A 23,959-nucleotide genomic window follows, 5' to 3' on the forward strand; every position below is an offset into this window, starting at 1 on the left:
CCAAAATAGTAGTGATAGACTTGGTTTCTTTAAGTGCATCATGCAATGCTAAAAACGCACTAATATCTTGGTTTCAATGAAAAGAAACCTATCTTGGGGTGGGAGACCTACATGTAAAGCTGATATAACTAATTTGCAATAATATTCTTGAGGCATGTATATGAATATGAAGACCAAAGTTTCAAAGGACATGAAGATCTCGAGCTACCAATCCCAAAAGATAAACAAGTCTAGTTAAATCCTCAGAACAACTCAAAAGATATTAAGTAGCGCTAATTCGTTCATGCTTGTTCCAATTTTAAAGTACCATTCGGACAAAGAATAATCCATTATGTTAAGGGGCGGAGCCAGAAATTTTTCATGAGGTAGGCTGAATTAACGTTTCTAAATTTTGACTATGACTCAAATATCATTTTTCAAAATTTTTATATAAAATTAGTGAATTTTTTTAAAATTTACACTTAAGTTTAAAAAAAATTGAGGTAAGACTAGGGCCCATGCGGCCCTACCTTAGCTCCACTCCCGGCTATGTTACATGATTTCTTCTTTGAATAAATAGATAAAGGACATACGAGCAATTAATTAAAAGTACATTTAGTGTAACAGCCTCATATATCTTATATAAAAGGATCTCATGACACTGATTGGTTCCTACCTGGCATATTCACACATCCCAAGTTGATAAGGAGCTGATTTAATTGCATTATGAGTGTCAGAAATAATTGGTTCCTATTGTACGTTCTCATACTGATTTAATTGCATTATTAGTGCCAATAATTGGTTCTTAGTGTACGTTCTTATATAATTACTTTAAAAAACTTTTTTTTAAAAAAAATCATCTATAGAGTGAACCAAGCAAACTTGATAACAATAAGACGTTATCAACATACATTAATATTCATGATGAAAAGAAAATACTGTCCTTAGCAAATAGCAATAAAGGTTTCAAGTTTTTTTCCTATTTAGGATGCCTTTAATCAATTACTTTAGGATTATGTTAACATATTGATTGGTGTACTACTAGGTCACATAGATCTCGAAGCAGTCGTAAACCCTAAGCCGAGAAATAAAAAAGGGATGGCTTGGCTTTTGCGCACAAAAAAAGTTGAGAACATCGACAACCAACTATTTAAAATTAATTTATTTCATTTGGGGCTCATAAACCACGACGAACTCAGTGCCAATGAGATGTACGCAATAAATGAACCGCGTCGCTGCCAGCACATGCCATGCATAGGACCCTGCAAGGAGTCATTTTCTACTCATTGTGAAGACTAGGAAAACTTCCCCCCTCGTAGCCCACAGGCCGCAAAATCAAACGCCTTTGCGATATTTATAAAGAGGACAATGACTTCTTCCCGGTAGGAAAACTAGGAAGGCGGGCACGAAAGTCTGCACATAATAATGGAACATGCATATGCATACGCAACATTAAATTTAGATCCATTTGGTGCCATCAATTCTTTTGCTTCTAAGCCCCCGGCCACTGAATGAAGGCTAACATGACATTTTCTGGACCACGGGCATATGCATGCATACTTGTGTGTGAATACTTGTGTGTGAAGAAGTTGTCATATCATTTTAAAGGAGGGCATATATGATATATATACATCATACTTGTATGTGAAATTATTATACCATACTTATATATATATATATATATATATATGTGGTTTCATTTTAAAAGTTCCAGATGTTTCTTTTTCTAAAGATTTAAACCCGTTAAATACGGAGAAGGTTATAATGGTGGAGAACACGAGAGTTGCGTGTTCAGGGTTTGAAGTGAATAAAAATTAAAACCCCCTTATAAGAGCACAAAAATGAAAAGTGTGAAGAAATTTCCTTTTTTGTAAGATCGACCACACATGACTATGAGGGGCATCCTTTATTATATGTAGCATTTTGGGTGTCCATATATTCGGATTTGGATATGAATGAACCAAGTCTATACATATCCAAATCGGATTTCATATTCACGGTTTAAATATGGTCCAAATCTGACTTTTAAATTGTCATCCGAATCTGATTTTTAAATTGATAATCAAATCTAAACCGCATTTTGATATGTTTACAACCGGTCTCAAAATATATGGACACTGACTGAATCCCAAAGCAAATATGGATCCTATCAAATAATTATTTAAAACTAAATCGAGCAGCTGAAGTATTGGGGCCAGCACTCATGTGAGGGGTATTGTTGACATTTTTGAAAAATGTATTTTCTATTGTGTTGAGCATTAAAAGCATTTCAGCTTGGCAGTCTCATGTTTGGCTCCAATATGTAACTAAGTTGCTCTAATGGGCGTAGCTGTTGGACAGATTAGCGGGCCAAAGAAAATCCAGTCGTGAATTTGATTTTTATGAGCATAATTCTTTTGGATTATAAACAGTGGATCCACGATATTCTAGTTAATGGGTGTACGACTTCTCACTTAAGTCCCGAATCAGTCATGAACCCGGGGGGAACAAGAAACAATAAGTACTTCTATTTTCTTGGATATCCTGTGGAGGGGCATAGCCAAAGTAGAGTCTGCATTGACCTCGGCCCCACCTGAATGTTTAAAAAAACAATACATTCAAATTTTGAAAAAATTCACTTGTAGTATATAAAAATTTTGAAAAATGATATTTCGATCTTAATCAAACTTTAGAAACTTTAATTTTGGTCATCCCACTTCTCAAACTTAGATATCATTTTCAAGGAACAAAATTATGTTAGGCAACACCAAGGGTGCATTTATTATCCCCGCATCCCCAAGAATCTGCAACTTGACCCTTGCTCCGCATCTAGATCAAGAAGCAGAAGACATTATTTTCAAGTAGCAAACTGACGTTGGGTAACAGCAAGGGTGCATTTATGAAGCATGATGTTATTGCATACTATTTTGCAGCAAATACAGCCAGAAGAGGACGGACTTTCTCAGTTCTCTCTTCAATTTATGAAAAAGTAGATATTGGAAAATGAACATGGTGTCACACAAAAAATGGTGACAGCATCTTCATTAACTGACTAAGCCCCTAAATTGAACTTAATTTCTTGGGAATAATAGACCTCAGTGGTGCTCTTATTTTTGGCAAGAAAAGAGAGAAAAAACAGAGAGCACTTTACGATATTATGCTGTTAATATGGGAAGACATGTTCCTATTGTTTTGTCAGGGAAGTATTGTATTTCGGTAACTTTGCGTAGTTCATAATACATAGTCCCTTGTTAATGCCCATAATACATAAACTGCTCGTCCATTCTTTTAAATTTTCTAGATTCTAGTGGTTACTTGTAATTTGTTAAACATGAGGTAGTTGTTTCTAAATATGATGAAAGTTGAGTGGTGTGTATGACTTGCCAGCAATTACAGTTATTCTGTGTCAGATATTGACATTAATTTATTGGGAAAAAAATCATACTTCAGTTTGTACTCTGACAGATGAAATTTTATAGGCTCGTACATCTCCAAATCAAATACTGCCAGAATTTTGTGAAAAATTTTGAAACCAAAATTTTAAGGGGAAGATAATTAGAGGAATAGATGTCGACCATGCAGCATTTCAATAAATGGATGATGGGGGGCAGGCTGTCCACCTTTATTCTTTATGTATGGAATCTAAAACTGCATTAACTCAATAAAGGGAATGATATCTACTCTAAGCACGGATGTCAATTGATCGTATTTGAATTGGATATGTACTTGACGATACCTATTTTTTCGAATATTCACATATTCACATTCGACGAGAAAAAATCACATCCAAAATCCCATTTCACAATCCAAATCTAATTTCTACATTTTTATCTGAATCTGTAATTTGAGATGTAAACCGAATCGGGGCGATTTTCAAACGTAAAGGCATTGAATATAAGATATTTAGTTAAAACTAAACTTGATTTGAATATGAATTTGAATCCAATTTGATATTTATGCATGTATGAATCGGATTGGATGTCATTTCTTAAATTCTAATCTGATCTTGTTTCTTAATTGGATATTAATTTTTTTTATATTTGATTTTTTTGAAAGGGTTCGGATACATTGACATTTCTAATTGCAAGCATTGTTTTATTGAAAGTATCCCAAGTTCCTTTGTTGGGGCCTAGGCCCACATCATATCGAACCCAATTCAAATCTGCATCCCCAGGACGCATCCATCATGAAGAGGACCACATGAACCAACTTGATCTCACAAACAGCGACTTGATACCATATATTCTTGCCCAATTCGGCCTTCTCTCTGCACACAAGTTGCATTCTAGAATTAATTGGCCCGAGTCAGCCTGGTCCGCGCCTCGGTCCATAAATAATCATAGACCCTAACTTGGTCAACACATCGATTCCCACTGTTTACCACATGTGGATCAGTTTTTTTCTGCTTACTGGGGTTCTGACTTGGAATCCAGTTCGGATTCAAATATTTCGAACTAGATCTGACTGGTGCAGGATGCAAACCTTACATATCGAGTCCGGACTCTGGATTCCATTGGGATTTGGATTGACCAGTTCTATGCCTTTAGCTATGGCTCCAGCTTGCATGAAGACCCGCATTTATGTGAGTCAAACCATGATTGTCTACATTAAGAAGAAAAAGAAATGTCAAGGCCCATTCTCCTAAGTCAACGCTCTTGGGTTCGAATTGATTATCAGGCCTTGACCAGATAAGAACACCACATTAAATCCATACCTACGTTAAGAAGAAAAAGAAAAGTCAAGGACCATTCTCCTAAGTCAATCCTCTTGGGTTCAAATTCATTATCAGGCCTTTACCAAATAATAACACCAGATTAAATCTATATTCTGGCTTTTTTCTAGATTTTGTTTAGGAGTCAAGCTAGAAAATTTTAGCGGAGAGGCAGTTATACTTGATGTTGGGTCGAAAGGGCACCCACATGGTTAGTTCTATAGGGCAAAATGTAACAAATTGAAGACTTTTCATATCATTAAAATACGTGATTCAAAGAGGGCGTAACGTGGTTGATCGAGTTAAGAAATTATAAAAATGTATATTTATAATTCAGTTTTTATAGACACCATGCTACTATGTCTTAAGTGGTACGGGAAAATACTTATGTTAAATACTGCCATTTAAATTTAAAAAATATTTTTTAATTATAAAATAACATTTTTAATATAAAATATATTTATTAAGAATAAAAAAATATTATTAAAACAAAAAAATTAAAAAATATATATTTTTTTTAAGTTACCGGGCCTAAACGGACCAGATCTAGCCTAAACGGGCCGGGTCAGGCTGACCCGGGCCTAGCTGTCAGGCCGGAGCCGAGATTTTCTGAGCCCGACGCCCAGCCTTACTAGGGATGTCTACCTGGCTCCCTTCTGCATTTCTTTGTTTGGACATGACGTAATCAGATCGGGTCCAGATTCGATCTCGTTGTTTTCATGCATAAATGAGATGGTTATCGAACTCAAGTTAGTTTGGACATCCTATTTTGTTCACCAAACCCGCCTAAATGGATCTAAGATCCAATCGGACCGTGTCAGTCTCGTGCCGCTGCAAATTGAAAAATGAAAAAAACGCTTACGACATTTTTCTGAAAACATTTATTAGTTACTTATTGAATAAAAAAAAATCCTTTAAAATTTGGCCGACTTTGTAAGGACCAACATATAAATTACAAAGTAAATTCCATGAGACGGCATTTAATGCGGCCAACGCCCCGTTGTACGGTTGGAAGCTAGGAGGGTATATTCATCAATTTACCAAACGGGGGACCCCGTGTCGCCGTAAAGTAGGCAAGATTTTGGTGCAGTCGTTCCGTAACGTTTTTCTATTCCGATGAAACCGGAAAGTTGAGAGAGATTGCCTCAATTTTCGGAAAGGCCTTTTAAAGGTGAAATAACTGGCGTAACAGTTTTGGACATAAATGCCCTCGTGATTTCCCAAGTCGTCCATATATGGGCAACCACAAACACTGTAATGACAGGTTAGTCCCCCTTTTAACATGGACAGCTTTAATGCGTGGTATAATGGTATTAGTTCGATGTTGGGTTGTTCTGCTTCCGAGTAACCCTCCACCTAAGCGGTGGTGGTTCTTCCTCCTTTTTCCACTATTCTTTCTTTGGATCTCCGTGAAGAGTGTGACACATATTACCCATTTCAATGAAAAGTGTGACACATATTACCTAAAGTATTGTGCATCCACCTACCTTTTACAATCAAGATGAATAACATTCATGCAAATTTGATTGATGATCGAACTTTTATTAGTTCGCCAGTTCAACTAACTATACTATGCTTCACTGATCAAAGTATAGTGCTTCGATTTTAGAAAGATGTTTGAGTCACAGGTTAAAACAAAAAAGATGCATGCTCAAATCAGTTCCCTAGTGGGTCCTCCTCATTATCACTTACGGGCCAACACATTAAACGTGTGAGGAAAAGTGGGGTTTGGGCTCTTTTGATAGGTGGTAAGATAAAATAGTTTTTTTTTTGACTCACCTAACGCGAAAATGTACAAAAAATTTCCCGCAGCCTATCAATGATTGATGTATTTACATTATTAAATACTCCTCCTTCGCATTCCTTACAAAATGCATGAAACATTTCCAGAAGCCTCTCAATGTTTGATGTATTTGCGTAGAACTGCTTGTTATACAAAAAATTTCAAATAACCATTTGAACTTGTGAAATAAATGAACTAAATTTTTTTTTTTGTATTCATGAGCAGCATATTTGCAAGTTATTTCATAAAACTAAGCAGTAATTTGTAATTTTTTAAATATTGAGCAAAATTTTGTAAATAAGCAGAAAGTTTATCCATGACTTGTAGACCTTTCAAAATGAAAATGCATGTTAAATGTAAGAAAATTTTCCTCCCACAAGCCATGTGGTTGTCCTTTTTCATCCAATTGCCAAACTACCGAAGCCCCCACCTATGCTAATGCCCCCATTTCCCCTTTTCCTGTTCGGAAGCGTTTTCATTTTTTAGGGCATAGTTTTTACTTGAGTCCACAACATAACAACAACAAATTGAATCTGGACAAGGAAATGATATGACTCGTACCTACCATAAATACATAATGACTGGCCTCCCAATATTGATGATAAATGCATTTGACACATTTTTCTTGTAAAAATCTGAAGATTGTGCCAGCATGTAAGTCTGGGCATAGGGCGGGCTTGATACTTAAAACTTAAGACCGAACCAAGTCAAATTAAATTAAAAATATATGTTTTTAATATAAAATAATATATAAATATAATTAAATTGTAATTAAACATTATAATTATATATAAAAATTAATAATATATATATTAAAAAATATCACGAGTCCACCTACCCCGAGTAGCGGGCAGACGAGCAATATTTGAAGCTTATACACCAAAAGAGCAAATAAAATAGGATATGGTAAAGACACACTTTCCCAAACACTAAATTCCATATGTTCTGAATCGGCATTCGAAGTACCAAGCATTTATTAATTAAACATTTTAAAAATGATTTATTAATTAAGAAAAAGGAAAGTTGACAGCTTCTAGAAAGACTGGCCGCTGCCATTGTGATGATTTACTGATTAAAGTATTCTTTTCCTCATTCGTGTGCACCTAACCCCTGTTTGATTCGCTAGAAATGGAGAAACTTTCCTCCAAAAAACTTAAGGGTCTTTTATTCATTGCCTATTGTTGCGGTTAAATAATCAATGATTTACAACTGGCCACTAAATAAATGTGCCCCCATTCGCCGATTTATGTGGGGGGAATCCAAATATCCCAAAACATGGGGAGAGCACAAGGATTTCAATATATATATTTGGTAATTGAATCTTAGTCAAGGACATTGATCAAATATTTATATTTTAAAAAAGCCCACCTACAGAAAAATCCTAACGCATGTCCCAATCCATGTGCGTGCATGCATGCACACACACACACAGAGTCAGCTGCCATCCACTATGGTAACTTGTCATAAGTAGTGTTGCGTTACACTTCACGTTAAGTGTCGCAAATCATCAACCAATGCACGTAATGATGTCAATGAATCGGATTTCAAATAGCCTATTTGATAAAACTTAAGAAAATTAAATATGAAAAAAAATAACATGTGATTAAAAGGTCATATCATATTCGGATTCAATTTAAGAAATGGCGTACAATACAAAAAGGGCGCAACAATGGAAAAAAAAAGTAAGCTGAATAGAGATTTGATTTTAAATAAATCTCTGATCAGATTCAATTTGTACTGGAATTCGGAATTAGTTTCATGTAAATGGTCCAATATCCATATATTTTCAAAAGTTAGGAAATTCTGATGGAAAAAAACAAAGATCCGATTCAAATCATCAAACCTAGACAAGGTCTTCTAAAGATTTATTTTCTTTGAATTTGATCTATCAACCTCCCTAAATATGGATTTGTGCAAGTGCTAACACTGGACTACAGTTTTTTTTTTTTTTGAATTTTACATACCAATTTAACGTATTTTCAACTATTTTTTTAGTTAAACAAGCCATGTCTTGCTTGTAAGCAAACCGATACGACGTTAATATTAACAATTTTAATAAGAATGTACGGACGTATTCTGACGAGTTATTTTGGAATCAATGCGATCATAATTTCATTTCCCCACGCATTTATGAACGTATTTTTTTAATGTTTGACAGTTGCCGTTACGGAAAAGAGAAAAAAAGAAAAAAAAAACAGGAAAAAAGAAGAAAAAACAAAAGAAACACGGGTCCTCATGACGTCAACGTAGGAAGGACCGATCGATGTCTCGAACCGCAAATAAGCCGAGTCGAGTCGGGCCCATTATTTATGGTAAACCATTAAAATAAGTTAATTCGCAATTTACAGGTATCTTTTAAATGCAGTCCAACGAATTCGAGCTCTTCCATGCTGTGGAGCTCAGTTCTAGTTAGTTAGTCACTTGAGTTCGAGTCAAGATCGAACCTGCTTAGCTCAGTTTTTTGACTCAAGCTTCAGCCTGCTTACTCAGTTTATGAACGCAGCAGCTGGATTCGACCACATGATCCGAGGCCATCTCACTGAACTGCAACCAAGACCGAGCCATTCGGGGTGGTTTTGACCGAGGGCCCGCCTGAGTCCGGATCGAAACCCAGGGGGTTAACTGAGGGCGTAGATAGAGAGCAATGGTCAAAGAACGCTTACGTGGTTAATGGCGAGCAAAAAATAGTTTCGAGGAAGAAGACGTGGGCACTGGTGTGCAGTCGCTGTCGCCTGTGGGAACGGTACAGGAATCGGGCCCTCCCGAGTCCACGAGTCAGTTGAGAACTTCTGTTACATGTATATAAGCGTGTTGCTTCGTTTCGATCGATGGTGGTGGCGCTCGTTTCTTTCTCTTCTCTTCTGGTGTCGTGTGATCGGTGGTGGGTGTTCCCGTGACTCTGGTAATGGCTCTCAAGGCGGGGACGGTGGCGGCAGTGGGAGGAGGAGGGAAGGGAGGGGTGTTTGACGGGGAGGCCTGCGCCTGCTTGGTGAGGGAGCTGAGGCAGAGCTTCGAGAGCGGCAGAACGAGGAGCTACGAGTGGAGGAAGCAGCAGCTGAGGATGGTCCTCAAGTTCCTGGTGGAAAAGGAGGCTCTCATCGTTCAGGCCCTCCACCGGGACCTCCGGAAGCCCGGTTTCGAGGCCTGTGTCTCTGAGGTGATCCCTCTCGCTCTCTCTCTCTCTCTCTCTCTTTCTCTCTCTCTCTCGCGGAGTCTCTCTCTCCCTCTATCTCTCTCTAATTTTGTATTGGTGCTGAGTTGGCTAAAACGTTCCCTTTCTCTCTCTGTGCTGAGGTTCGCCTAATGGTTGTGCTTGTATTTCTGTCTTTTCATTGTGAAACCGGTGTTGTGTATTTTCATTGTGAAACTTCTCTCTCTCTCTCTCTCTGAGTTTTGTATGGTTCTGAGATTGGCTAAGTGGTTCTATTCTACATCTCTTTCAATTTTGTAATGGTTCTGAGGTTGGCTAAATGGTTCTGCATCTGCCTTTTCATCCACATAAGTGGTGTTGGATTCTTCACTCTGGGAAGGTGTGCGGTTTTGAGTTATGGACTGCGGTCTTTGTGCATTTTTCATGTGATTAAGTTCTAAGTTCCAACTCTCTGTTTTATGCTGTTGCTTTTTCATGCTTTTTCAGTTGGCGGTTCTTGCTATGCAGGAGTTCTTATGGGATCGATGTTCTGCCAGTTGTTTCGCACGATACCCAGAAAGGAGACGACATTCATTATGCTTCAATTATCTGTTGATGTAATTACTTCTAGATGGTGTTTAAAATTAGATATTGTTATTAATTATTAGATCTTGTTGTTCTGATTCTGATTTTTTCTGTATCTTTTTTGTTTGCGGGTGTAGAAGGCGAACAGGCTTTTCTTTGGTGTTCCAATTGTTTAGCTTAGTTTCTCATGGGCCTGCTTTTAGATTTGATATACGCATGAACCGTATCTCCATAAAGTTGTTGGAGCAATATTTTCTTTCTGCCATTTGCCAAGTTGATCTTATAGGCTTTTAATGCAAGAGCCAGTATAGGTGCTTTATTTGTTTTTATGGGCGTAGTCTCTGAATGAATCTTATATGCCAAGTTCTGCAGTTTTTATTATTTTCAAACATTGTCGGCCTCTGTTTATTTGATTTTTCTACGTTCAATTATTTAATTGGATGGTTTCCTCGTCTCTCTTAAATAATTAACACCTTTCTGACCCCACTGTCATTGAGAAAGAGATTTTAATTGTTGAATTACATGGTGAAGATTCGAACGCCAGTTTTATTTGAAGAACTTTCAGATTTCAGGACTCTGTCGGCTTTCCTAGTAAAATTGCTCAAAGTTTAGTGTTCTTTTTCTTGCTACCTTTAATTATTTAACTTTTGGGAGATTTTTTTTTTTTAAGAAAGCTTTCTCTGTCTTCGATTATTACCTTTCTTTATTCAGCAGATACTATGACACTTCTGTGTCAAAGAGATCCAGTGGTTGTTATAACCTCTTTCCAAATGATCCCTGGTTTCTTAGGAGTGCAGAGTGATACTGGCAAACTAGCTTCTTCATTGTATTACAGGCATGATTAAAATGAAAACTGATGTTCCGCAATTGTGCATCCCTTTTTTAATGTTATCATATAAAGAAATATGTTGTGCTCTTGGACTTCAGGCAAACTATGATGTTGCATCTTTACCATAGTTACAGATGTCATTCTCGGCCTTCTGTCCTTGAGTTTATTATTGATATTAATTGGAAGTTTGTTTTGACTGCGGAAAAGCTCAGGTGTCCAAAAAAAAAGTTTAAACATCTATAAAAGTTAATGGAAGATATGAAGTTGTGAGGTTTCTGCAAATTTTCTTACAAAAGGATTCATAAAAATGCAATATTGTCATTAAAATGTTAAAAGAAACCCGAAAGAAGATTAATTTGTATGTTGGGGAATTATTCTTTTAAGGATTCTCGCAAAAATTTCATGATAACACCAAGAAAATTGTCACTTTTTTTTTGTTTTATATATTTCTGGCATTCTTATCCTGATATTCTGAAAATATATATGGCTATGATCTTTACATACTAAACGTGGTTGGTCTCCATGCAGATATCTATGTTGAAATCCTCCTGCAAATTGATTCTCAAGAAATTGAAGAGATGGATGGAACCACAAAAGGTATTCAAGTTGGTATTAGGACTGTGGAGAGCTTGATACGTCTGTCTTACATTGGTTTTATATAAATTCTATCTTAATGTAATTGCACTGTCACAGGCATGCGTGTCCATAACATCTATACCAGGATCAGCAGAAATCATCTCAGAACCACTAGGAGTTGTTTTGGTCATTTCAGCATGGAATTATCCCTTTTGTAAGTGGAAGCTTATTGACTGTTTTTCATATTTAGAGGATTCTCTGTGAAGGTTCTCCTCTTACGTAAACTATGCTTGTTTCAGTTTTCTTGCCTCAATAAAATGTGTCCTAGATTTCATTCTGTCCCTGATTGGTTGGTCCAAGGTGGAGATATGAAATGCTGAACCTGGTTGTGGTACAGTTCTTTAGTTTTTAAATATTTCATCTACTTTAATATCATTGTCACGTGGCAATCTTAATTTACTTAAACTTTAAAGGATCATTGTAAGTTGGAGTCTTACGGCCTCAGTTTCTTGCTGACGCTTTATTCGACTACTATATCTGATGTTTGTTTTTGGTTCTTTCTGTAAGATATTGTATTATTGTGATGACAAGTTTTATGTATCACATGCTTATCCTGTTCAACGTTTGTAGTTTATTTTCTTCTGCCAACAAAATTTATTCATATTCAACGTTGTGGTCCTTTTCGTTTCTTAAATAACAGAGACCCTTGGTAGGTGATATCGCTTTATATTTGAAGAATTTAAATGAAGCCTGTGAAACGGAAATTTTTGAGGGCTATGATCCAGAATGCATCCCTTTGGGTCCCTTAAGTTGTTAAGTTTCCTATTTATGTTTCTATGTGGCAGAGTTACATTTTCCTAATGTTTGAGGATGTTCAACAGTGTTAGCGATGGACCCCGTCCTTGGAGCCATTGCAGCTGGGAATGCTGTAGTTTTAAAACCATCTGAGGTTTCACCTTCCACTTCTTCCTTGCTTGCATCACTAGTATCAGACTATTTGGACAACTCTGCTATAAAAGTTGTTGAAGGGGCTGTGGATGAAACAACTATGTTGCTGGAGCAGAAGTGGGACAAAATTTTCTATACAGGTGGTGTTTCTCTTCCTGGTTTTGCTTGAAGCCTGCCATGCTATTTATCAAATGGCTGATTTATTCTGCATGTGTGGTTAATTTTTCAAGTATCTTCCAAATAATTTATTAAATGGGCTTCATCCTCAAGATTTTGGAGTGCACCACATTTTATTTAGACTAGAGTTACAACCTGAATCATATACATAAGTTTCCAATATAGTGATTTTATCATGTGAAATTTGGTAATATTCCTCCTGACTTTTGAAGGGCATCAGTTGAGTAGACTCGCGAATGTCTCAATGTGTTGCTAATGGTTGCTGCAGGCTGTACTAGAGTTGGACGTGTAGTGATGACTGCTGCTGCAAAGCATCTTACACCTGTTGTCTTGGAGCTTGGAGGGAAATGCCCATTAGTCATTGATTCAAAAACCGATCTCAAAGTAATAATTGAGTGTTAGATATTAAATCTATCAATTAAATTCATATATTGGGCAAGAAATTTCTCCTTCTGAGGAATCTACTTGGTTTCTTTCAACTACCAACTGGCTCAGTGCGTTTATGCCATTAATATTCTTAAACCATTGGACCAGTTGTGCACCAGTAGGGAAGTGCTACAAATGCCTTTTCAGAGTTTTGGTTTTGATAAGTTGCAAGAAATTTTCAGATGCCATTATACAAAGCTGAATATTGATGTGTCTAACTCTGTAGGTTACCTCGAAAAGGGTTGCTGTGGGCAAGTGGGGAAGCAATAATGGGCAGGCTTGTGTAGCCCCAGACTATATAATAACAACGAAGTCATTTGCTCCAAAGCTGGTATTTTTGCGTTGATATTCTACTTCAAGGAATGGTTTGATGATATAGTGATGTGAAACTTCTTATTCTTTTATTCATATTCAGATAGAGTCATTAAAACAAACATTGACATCATTCTTTGGGGATAAGCCACTTCTGTCACCGGATTTATCTCGCATAGTCAATACCAATCATTTTAGTCGGTTAACAAAGTTATTAGATGATCAAAGAGCTTTTGGTAAGATTGTGCATGGTGGCGAAAGAGACGAAAAGCTCTTGTAAGTGTGACATTCGATTTGTCTTGTTAAAATGTACATAAAATTGCTGCATTTTTTTGAAACCTTCTTTTTGGCTGTAGAATGATTGCACCAACGATCTTGCTGGATGTTCCAGCAGATGCCTTAATGATGAATGAGGAGATATTTGGCCCTTTACTTCCAATTATCACGGTGAGTAGCAGTTCTTGTTTATGAATTGATACAGGTTTTAGAATTATGTACTTGTCATGTTCCCTAGTATAAATCACTCAACCGTAATAAGTTCAGAGGACATGGCGATCCCAATCAATTAATGAAAGGTGACATGTTAGCGATTGGGGGACATTACTAACTGAACATACGCGCAATAGGTGGACCTGCACAATCCTTTTCAACTGTGAAACACAAGTTGAAGTGACTTTTCATCGACTAAACATGCTTAGGTCATAGAACTTTACTAATTTAGCATACTGTCAAACATACTGTCCAAGATGTTTCCTTAGCACTAACAAGGCATTTGATGCCCGTTGCAACATGAGTAGAGTAGACACGGACACCTGCATCTGTTCTGTGGGTGAGCCTACACGTACCTAAAGATGTAGGATAATGGACCCCATCTCTAAAATGCAGCAGTTCAGCAAATTGGCAGAACGGCGGAATGGTATGCTGCATTCTGTGAATGCAGCATTCCTTCCTCATATCAAATGTCCTCTTGGCGCTGTTGAGAAGCAGCGTGGACTATGTTATGTGAAATTTTTTCTGCTTCTGTGAGCAGGTAGACAAGATTGAAGACAGCATTGATATAATAAAATCTCATCCGAAACCACTTGCTGCTTACCTCTTCTCTAACGACAAAAAACTTGAGAAGATGTTCGTGAAGCAGATCTCGGCAGGAGGGATGATTGTTAACGACACCGTCTTGCATGTAGGCCTTGTTTTCTCACCTTGACAAACCAACATTTTGCAGTTCAATTTTCACTTACCTATCTTGTGTATCAATTTCATTGTCGTGTATGTTTGAGCAGCTTACAAATCCTTCATTACCTTTTGGTGGAGTTGGAGACAGTGGCATTGGGGCTTATCACGGTAAGCACTCGTTTGATGCCTTTAGCCACAAGAAGCCCGTGTTGCATCGATGCTTCATTGGAGAAGTGTGGGCTAGGTATCCTCCTTACAATGCCATGAAGTTGAAGTTTTCGAGTTCTGCTGTGGCTGGTGATATCTTCGGGGCGCTTCTATCCCTTGTTAGGTGTCGCTAAAGCGATTTCAGTATCTTTCCTGTTCATGGCCTGCAAAATGAAGCCTGTCATCTTGGTGCTCATTCTAGTTCAGTATTCATATTACAGGGGCACAAATTGAAGGAAATTGTTGGTTCCTTTCAGTTTTTTGCTTCTCAATTTATGCTGAAGCTTCTTTACTTGATCTCCATGTCTATGTTGCGTGTGATATGAATGCCACCTACCTTTACAGATAAGAACGATGTATACCGAGTAGTAAGATGATTGTAAAGAATATGACCTCAGATTTGGTCCCAGATTCAATGTTGTTGTTTAACTAGGGTGAGCAGTTCAGTAGCTCTGGTCTGACATTGTAGTCAGTTTCTTAGGTTGGGAAGAGAAAAATTAGTTTCAGGTGACAGGGAGAACCTTCCGTTAATATTTGTCAGGGATCGGCAAGAAAAAAAAATGGATAATTTGGGCTTTACCTGAAAATCAGAGTTTCTGAAGTTACAGCAAATTTACATATAGCAAGTAGCAGGTTCTCAATCTATTGGAATGAGTTCTTTCCAAATAGGACACTTAGGCTTAATCAGGAAAGAGGAATTTGTTCATCTTGCGTCTACGGAAAGCGACAAATATTGTCATTCCACATTATTTTTTGGTGCCTTTCTCTGGGGACAAAAACGTGTTCAATAGTTTTATGCAATCGTAGGAGCATGATCTGTCATGCCTCATTTCTCAAAACAAGCTGCGTTTTCCAGTATTATTGAAAATCACCTTATTACTGAGTGACTCGAAATCATAAGGTGGGAACAATCACATAGAAATCAATGGGCTAAAAAAGGGTACCATGAGTGAGTTCCTCAGCTAGCACAGAAACAGGGATACAGTAAACAGTGCACCTTTCAGCCTACATCTGGGATGTTTGATCTAATGACTTGCTTGTTAAATCTTTGCCATATTGGGAGATAAAATTTTAGCCGTTCAAACGCCGACTGTTTAAACGAAATCAGATGCAACTCTTTCAGTTTTCTCTTTCTGTTCTGGTGTCGCTTTGTTCTTTCTATCTTCCTAAATACTTTTTTTTTACAACAAAATTCAACCATGATTCCTTGAGCGGCTAAAGCCATAACACACACTCTCCCTCTCTCACATATAAGCACACCAGCAAATTTCTCTCACTCTCAGATATGCAGGCACACCAGCAGAATAGCAATATATGAGCTTGACTTAACTAGTTTGACAAGTAGCTGGTAAAAGGCTGTCACTGATACAATGTTCATATGAGAGTCAAATATTTAACCTCAGAGGCAGGGTACCAGCTTTAGAGTTCCACATTGCTGGGCGAGCGACAAAGTTTCTCGACTCATTGTGGTTTCTTTGCGTGAAAAATGAAAAAAGAATATATAGAAAATCTCAAGACCAATAAAACAAACATTACTTCAATGCACATATTTGATCAATCAAAATTCGAATGCCTCCAACAATGATGGGAAATAATGGAGGATTTTCCTTTAATTGTTGATACAAGCAAAGTAATTAATCATTCCGTCTGCCAAGAAGCAAACAGGGCAGCAAAACTGCAAGCTCATGTTTTCACTAGAATTATACAAAAACTTAATGAACAACGATGAAAAAAACATTTGTTGCAGGTAAACCAACGGTGATTCATGTAGAGTGTGAGCCACGAGTGCGAGAAGCCCAGATACCAAAAACAAGAAACCAGAACACAAACAAGATTGCCCAATAACGCGCTGGTCCATACTTGATTCTTGGTAACACTGCCTGCAAGTAGAACAAGGTTCAGATCAGATATACGAACAAAGTTTCTAATGCAGAAATTTATAAACTGCAAACTAGCAATGAGTTGAGCCCAGCACCAAGGTTCGACTTGATGCAACAAAAAAGACTAGCATACGGTGTTGCAGACAATTGCAGCAGCAGTGATCATGAAAAAGTTAGACCTCATAAGATAGTATCATAAATGCAAAGATGCTGCTGCAACTCTTACGACCCTTTCTGACACTAACGTTCTCGACTTCAGTTTCACAAACCAGACACCCGACAATACAAGGATCAACATTAAACCCCCACCCCACACACCCCCCACCCCCCACCCGAAAAAAAAAAAAAGGGAAGAAGACAATTGGCTTTTCCCTTTGTCTGGTCCAACTAGGCCAAATTAATTATTTGGTAGTGGACTTTTAAGAAGGGTAAAAACTGCTGGTCCATCAAAGGATATCAGACAAAGCCTTCGAGTGAAGAAAGATACCTCCATAAAAGAAGCTGATCATTTTCTTATATTAATACCTAGCGACCATTAATGGCCAAAATGATTTCCTGCTGTCCGGGTTTATCCAGCCTAAGACATGGTCCTGGCAATGTACAAACCCTTGGCAAGTGGTTTTAGTTCCTAATTCAGACAGGAAAGTTTAGTGCAAAAGTTGAGGATACTTCACACCATATCCTGCCAAGAACCGGCATGCCAAAATGCACTAAACTTATTTAAATAGTCTTTAATAACATCCATAATTCTCAGCCTTTTATCCAGTTATTTTGATGCATGGGCAACAGAATATCTTCGGATGAGGATGATGAGGGGAATTGCTGTTTCTCAGGATCTTTCCGGATCCCCATGCCTTGCATTTTCTCTACATATAGAAGTATAGAGAACTTGTCTCTCCAAATGACCAACCATTATTCTCAGTAGGACAACCTTCAAAATAACTTGGTCTTCATCAACTGACTTCCCATACTACAAGATGGCTAAAGCAGAATGGAGGCACCATCTTCTAGAACATTGGGTGTGGCTGTTCCGAGTTCCAGCAGACCCATAGGTTGGACATCAGCCAGTAGAGGATGTGCCAGTACGTCACAGACTAGAATTCATGGTAGAGGATGAGTCTTTGCCATGTCAGGCCAAGAGGCTATTCTTATATTGGTTAAATGTTTTCTTTATAATATGGAGATGTGTGTTCTCATAGATCTACGGTCAAATTATCCTTTTGTACTCCCTTAGAGCTGTGGCTCGTTGAACTCAGAACCTCAGCACTTTGCGTCCATGTTCAGCAGTCATTACATTCCCTAAAAGAAGAGGTGACTGCTGCAATGCCATCTGAGATACAATCCATGAGACCCGATATCTGGCTTAGCAGTCCATGTGCAATATAACGTCCAATTCTTGGATGTGTATAACAAGGAAACCACTTTGCAGTAGTCCTCTCTCCTTTAGGGAATGTGGTGTCTGCTAAACATGGATGCAAAGTTCTGGGTTTCTATGTTAAACGAGCTGCATCTCTCTAGGGGACACGAAAGAATAATTTGACCTTGAATCTATGAGAATACATATCTCCATATCATAAACAAAACATTTACCTGAGATGATATTTGAGGGCAGCCACGACCTCTTGGACTGACATGGCAAAGACTCATCCTCTACCACGAATTCTAGTCTACAACATACTGGCAACAGCCACACTTATTTCTCCAAGAGATCTCAGGCACCTAGACCTTAAACCCTTGACAGCTCACTCTTTTCCAAGATGTGAGGACCACTTCCTTTGGTGCCCTTTCAAGAAGATTTACAAAATGTAGACCCCAGCTATGGATTGCTTGAGTTCATGATGTTGCAACTTCGAGTTAATAAAAATTATAACATACAACCAATTTAACATTCAATAAGAATTTAATAATTTCTATGCGTTATAAGAGGTTTATTAATAAAAATTAAATTTCCATTAAAGGGTGTAATTTTATTATTACAGAAGCTTCTAAATGTGCTGCTTTATCTATATCTCAACAGCTTAATACAGGACTGGGAGTTATTTTTTGAAGTTTTCTATTGGTAGTACCTCAGTTTCTTGTTTATCCTTCTAGATGCAAGAGTTAGAACTTCATTTTCAAAGTGGAAATCATGAAGGAGAACATACCAGTTCTGAAAAATCAATAGGTCAAAGAATTTTGAGGTGATGCTGAGCCCAACAAAACCAGAAACAGGAGACAAACTGATCTTGGACATATTTGTACCAAATCTGTATCCAACATATATGACACCATTATATGAAAAGTCAAAGTCCAACAGGGTTTGGATGTCGCACTGAGAAAAAAGGATTTGGAGGTTGCATTAAAAAAAAGACCTCTGGGGAAAGCACAAGAGTTCCTGACTAGTGTCTAGGACAAGTAGTGCCACATAGGGCTCCTTTCTAGACGGGCAAATAAAGGGGGTGGGTGGGGCATAGGCGAGATAGAATCATAAATATGCATACAATGTGCACGAAACAGAGAAACAGATACTATTGAATACAAGAAGGCAATGGACATCAATGAAACTGAATGAACGCAAATTGTTTCATTACAAACATCAATGAAACTGAATGGAAGCATCATGTTTTCAACTTACAAATCGAAGGAACACCACAACCGTCAAAGCACAAAGTCCTCCAAGAAGAATGTGAAGACCACTTCTAGCAGTCCTCTGTCCAAAACAAAGTAGCTAAGAACACAATGATGGTAGGATAAAAGAAAAACAGCAAGTGTCAATGAAACAGCAGGTTTTTTCAATAATTTGAATATCCTCTCTCTTATAAATATTATCAAATGAGAAAGTTAAAGAAAGACTTCAGTGTACAACAAACAAATAAGAATACTCCAGTTGTACACTTGTACACCTGGAATACAGAAGGACTAATGTGATAGACTTGCAAATTTACTGTAAAAGAGCCAGGCTGGTAGCAAACTATGCAGTTTGTATTTTACAAACCTTTTCCACTTAAATCCCAGCATAGATTTCGCATCTTGGTAGCAATCGTGTTAGGTGAAGTAACCTACTTCTAATATACTGTACGTCAAAATTGTGTAAAGAATATTCATAGCTCAAAGATTTCCAGATTGTCTATCATTATAGTGCACAATAAGGCAAGATGATAATACATTTGTGAAGTCCTTCAAGAACCAACTGGTAGAGAAAATGTGTGAAAACACTAATTCTTATCCTAGATATGTAAGAAAAGGTACCTACTACCTATATATACTACCACTAAACCATAAATGTTCATGAAAAATGAAATAATCTCCTAGAACGAAAAGAAGAATAGGGTACAAAACATGGCCTTTCACCTCTAAGACAAGAATGCAATGCAACTTTTACTGATTACTAAGGTCAATCTGACCATGGAGAATAATCAGAATATTTAATCAAAGCTTAGCAAAAAGCCAGCAACCATGTAAAGAAGTCTACGTTGGACACCTGCATAGGCTTGGTGGTTATTCAACTAGAACAAACTCCTGCCCAAAGATGGTGATTACACTTCTGGCAATCAATAAGTTCTGACTCAAATGATATTTATGAACGAACAACTGCCAAAAGATGTTTTCAAAAGTAAGAGCATCAATCAGATGAAATTGTTTCCTAAACAAACAAAAATGTTTGGTCCAACTACCGTGCAATAGTTAAGGCAGTTCTATGACTAAATACACATCGATTTTCTGGTCCTTGCTTAGTATCTTCATGATCCATAAGGAACGACTTTAGCATATCGTAGTTTCCATAAGTTCAGACATGAATTCAGATGAAAATTGGAGGAGCAGGATGTTTTTACATAGGTCGTTTCCCTCCTCCTTTTCTTTCCTTTTTTTTTTCCTGGAAACAAAAGCATGCACCCATTTTGCAGCTTAACCTTGCTAACCTACAACTGTAGGATAAACTACACCTTGCGAAGGTTAACACAGTTACCAAAGTAATAAGATGCACATAGGCTGGACCTTAGAATAAGGTAATGATACGCATGACTTCCTGGTGAAATGGTGTGTTTGCTGAGGCAAACTAAAGCATGATAACATCCCTAGTTAACCAATTAGTGAGTTGTATCTTTTCCCCTTGCTAGGTACACTTACAAGGCAGGCCTAGATATATCTGATGAAGATCTATAAAGTGGAAGGGGCACCTCCATTTTGAGACTGTCATGCATGTATGAGTTGAATATTGTGATAATAGTATGAGAAGCACATTCCTTGTTAACGTGATTGTACACTGACACCACTGTATGAGACAACTCAAACAACTCTTTCTATCTCCCTCCTCATGAATGCTCAATGGGAGAGATGGAGACAGTTGCTTTGTCAGCCTATGTCAGTCAGTGAAACTTTGCTTCCATTCCACATAAAAAGAGGTTATTACTTATTAGGACACCTTAGAAAATGCAAGGTTTAGCAACATGCCAACAACATAAATAGGAACGAACAGATATAGAACTCGACCACTCTGCAGAGCTTTAGAGTAACATGAATAAACATTCCATAGATTCAAGACTTTGGTTGCAATAATGCATATGCCAGACCCTAACATGTACATCACACAAAAATGTGGCGTACCTTTCCAACACGAGGTGCAAGCAGCCATGCTAGAGTAACTGTAAGCAGTCCAGTGGCAACAAGTATTCCTGTACCTTCTACAGCCCATTTGGTGGTAACACTTTCACTAGGAGCAGCATCCTCAGCTGGGGCAGTGGAAGCTTGTTCAGGAGCAGCCTGTGACACTGTCGTCAAATGATTTTGTGGACTAAACCATAAAGATATCTCAGTGAGCCTTTGTCTTCGAATTGCAGCAACAGCATCAGGATCCACACCAGGATGTGCCTGAACATCAGCAGAAGCAACCACTCCTGCTGCAGTTCTTTCTCTCAAAGTTTCACAATCTTTTAGCGAGGCCACGACTTTCTGGAAGTCTGTGGCTCTGATCCTTGTTGCTACACTACCACAAATTTCACAGACAGTGGATCCATGGTTGATGAACCACCTAAGAGCACAAGCATAATGAGCAAGAGCAAGATCGTTCTTGCATGAACATCCAAGGTTGATCAATGCATCCTGATAATGGCATTTGCCTGCTTCTAAATCAGCATTGCAGACGAAGATCTCACCTTCAGGGCCAACAAATTTGACTAAGCCAGGCTCTCTTTCACAAAGTTTGGGATCATCATTACTGCCACACGTATGCCTAATGGTATTTTTATCACCCAAACAATTTTCCGTAGTAGCTCCTGAGCGAATGTCTATGGGGGGAGTAATATCGAGGAAAACCAAAGCCGCATCACCCCTTTTATCAGGCTCGTTGCATTGACAAACACGGCAAATCTCCAACAAGCCTTCACTCTCTACTTCTTCGTAAGAAGTAGAGGTGATCTGCTCCATTTCGACTTCAGAAACCGAAGGTACTTTGCTTTTGTCATTGTCCGATCCACAGTCACTGGCTTGCACATGGTTTCCTTGGACGCTCATTATAACACACGATTATCTTCACCTCCGAATTTTTCAATTTTTCCAACGTAATTCTTTTCAGCTATGCAACTGCAAAAGGCTCTTCCAAAGAAGATAATTTTTCCAGCTGTCAGAGTTGCTGTAACATCACACGGAGATGGCTGCGATGAGCCGGCAAAGCACAAATGTCAGAGTTGCTGTAACATCACACCGAGAATGGCTGCTATGAGCCGGCAAAGCATAAAGAGTCGTCAACAATTGGTGACCTAAAGCGCGAGTATAGGCAGCTCAACCAAAGCGGCTTGACAGGCAAGGCATGTCATCATAGCTAGGCTGCGGTTACAACATCCCTTTCTCATCCAAATTAGTCCACCATGCAATAGAAACCATCTCCTGCTGCAAAGCAAACAATTGCCAAAACTAGAATGATGGTTCACGCTGAGAAGATCAACAAGGGTAGCCAAGTTAAGGTTCAAGTAAATTCCAATTAGAAATGGCGACTTGCTAGCGCAGAATCCCCAGCTGAATCAAATTGAACAACTTGAGCAGAAAGGCAGCAAACGACTACAACATATTCCGGATGAAACACATGAAGCAAAATCCGGATATTTAAAAGCAAGGATTCATCTACACGAATAGTTACAAAACTACAATCAGATCTACCAAAAACGAAAGAAGAAGACCCATCATTCGAAACTCATTGCTTCACATCCCCCAGAACCCAAACTTGGTGCCCACCATCTTCAGAAACTACTTTGGTCGACTACCTAAGCTTTCTCTCGCCAATTATGTCAGAAAAAGCAAAAAGGAAAAGGTGCCCACCAAGGATTGAAGCACATTTCTTCACATCCCAGAATTGGCACGATGACTTCTTTCCCTCCCAACAATGCGAAAGGAAAAAACATGACTCGAGAAATCATCTCACTACCCAACAAAAGCCCAAGCATCCATGAATGCGCAGAAAGAACAAGAACCAAGAAGGGAGTGAAGAAACCAACCTGAGAACCATCCATGGTGCCAAAACTCGACCGACAGATAAGCACAGAAACGCACTCGGGCACGGACAGCAAAGGGAAAGGCAAAGAAGGCCCCTGTTTCTGGAAAACATGAATTTCGTTAGCATTTTTGCAGGCAGGATTTTGCGTGAAGTCACATCACAGGGACAAATGTGAATCGACTGTTTGGCGACCAAGATTGCGACATGTTATCGGCGTTTACCTTTTTCTCCTCCCTCAGACATCTCAGTGAAAATGATTTACGGTTTGATGACAGACAATCAGGCCAAATAACTCATCTCTCGTTTGGATTGGCCTGTCTTTCTGAACTCCCATTATCCTGATGTTTCTTGAACTCTAAACATTCCAGACGACCCCGTGGGCTTCTTGACGTGTTTATATAAGAATTTATTCACCTTTTGACCTATAATAGTTGAGAAATTATCATTGGCCGCATGAATTTATAAAATAATACGCCAACATACATTTGAGAAATGAAAAATGTTAATGTATATTTTAAAACCATTTTACTCTTAAAATTTTAAAAAAATTGACAAATGACCTTTTTTAAAGCCGAACTTTGTCAATTTCATTTTTCTAGAACCTTTTGTTTTTATAAGAAATCCAAATTGTTATGAGTCAAAGAGGATTGTGAAAATCTCTTTATTTAAAATAACTCTTGTATTTCCAAGGGCCTTCAGTTTTTTGCATTCACAAAGTATGCGTATTTGTGAGATATTCTATCCGCCCAGCAGTTAATTTTTAATTTTTGAAACATTATGGAAGTTGTTCTTTCTCTG

At 38.0% G+C, this 23,959-nt stretch overlaps 2 protein-coding genes across 6 annotated transcripts; one reads left to right on the forward strand and one right to left on the reverse strand.

The window, feature by feature from the left end:
- Positions 1-9,282: 9,282 nt before the first annotated feature.
- Positions 9,283-15,247, forward strand: LOC116266918 (aldehyde dehydrogenase family 3 member H1-like). Of its 2 annotated transcripts, XM_031648412.2 has the most exons (11): positions 9,472-9,609; positions 10,111-10,199; positions 11,525-11,593; positions 11,690-11,786; positions 12,454-12,660; positions 12,966-13,081; positions 13,350-13,454; positions 13,539-13,711; positions 13,792-13,882; positions 14,466-14,615; positions 14,716-15,247. In XM_031648412.2, exons 2-11 carry the CDS (start codon positions 10,119-10,121, stop codon positions 14,947-14,949), a joined length of 1,323 nt encoding a protein of 440 aa, XP_031504272.1. In that variant the 5' UTR covers positions 9,472-9,609; positions 10,111-10,118; the 3' UTR covers positions 14,950-15,247. The 2 variants fall into 2 exon arrangements, with proteins under 2 accessions (XP_031504270.1, XP_031504272.1); XM_031648410.2 differs by lacking the exon at positions 10,111-10,199 and having other exon boundaries at positions 9,283-9,609.
- A 1,089-nt stretch (positions 15,248-16,336) lies between these two features.
- LOC116266929 (uncharacterized) lies at positions 16,337-23,522 on the reverse strand. Of its 4 annotated transcripts, none has more exons than XM_031648440.1 (5): positions 23,383-23,522; positions 23,163-23,261; positions 21,280-22,557; positions 19,310-19,384; positions 16,337-16,695 (listed from the first exon to the last, which is right to left on the reverse strand). In XM_031648440.1, the coding sequence occupies exons 3-5, from the start codon at positions 22,183-22,185 to the stop codon at positions 16,579-16,581; spliced, it is 1,098 nt and encodes a 365-aa protein (XP_031504300.1). In that variant the 5' UTR covers positions 22,186-22,557; positions 23,163-23,261; positions 23,383-23,522; the 3' UTR covers positions 16,337-16,578. The 4 variants fall into 4 exon arrangements, with proteins under 4 accessions (XP_031504300.1, XP_031504296.1, XP_031504297.1 ...); XM_031648436.1 differs by having other exon boundaries at positions 21,280-22,560; XM_031648437.1 differs by having other exon boundaries at positions 21,280-22,602.
- Positions 23,523-23,959: the final 437 nt, after the last annotated feature.

Source organism: Nymphaea colorata, chromosome 13 (assembly GCF_008831285.2).
Source record: "Nymphaea colorata isolate Beijing-Zhang1983 chromosome 13, ASM883128v2, whole genome shotgun sequence".
NCBI lineage: Eukaryota > Viridiplantae > Streptophyta > Magnoliopsida > Nymphaeales > Nymphaeaceae > Nymphaea > Nymphaea colorata.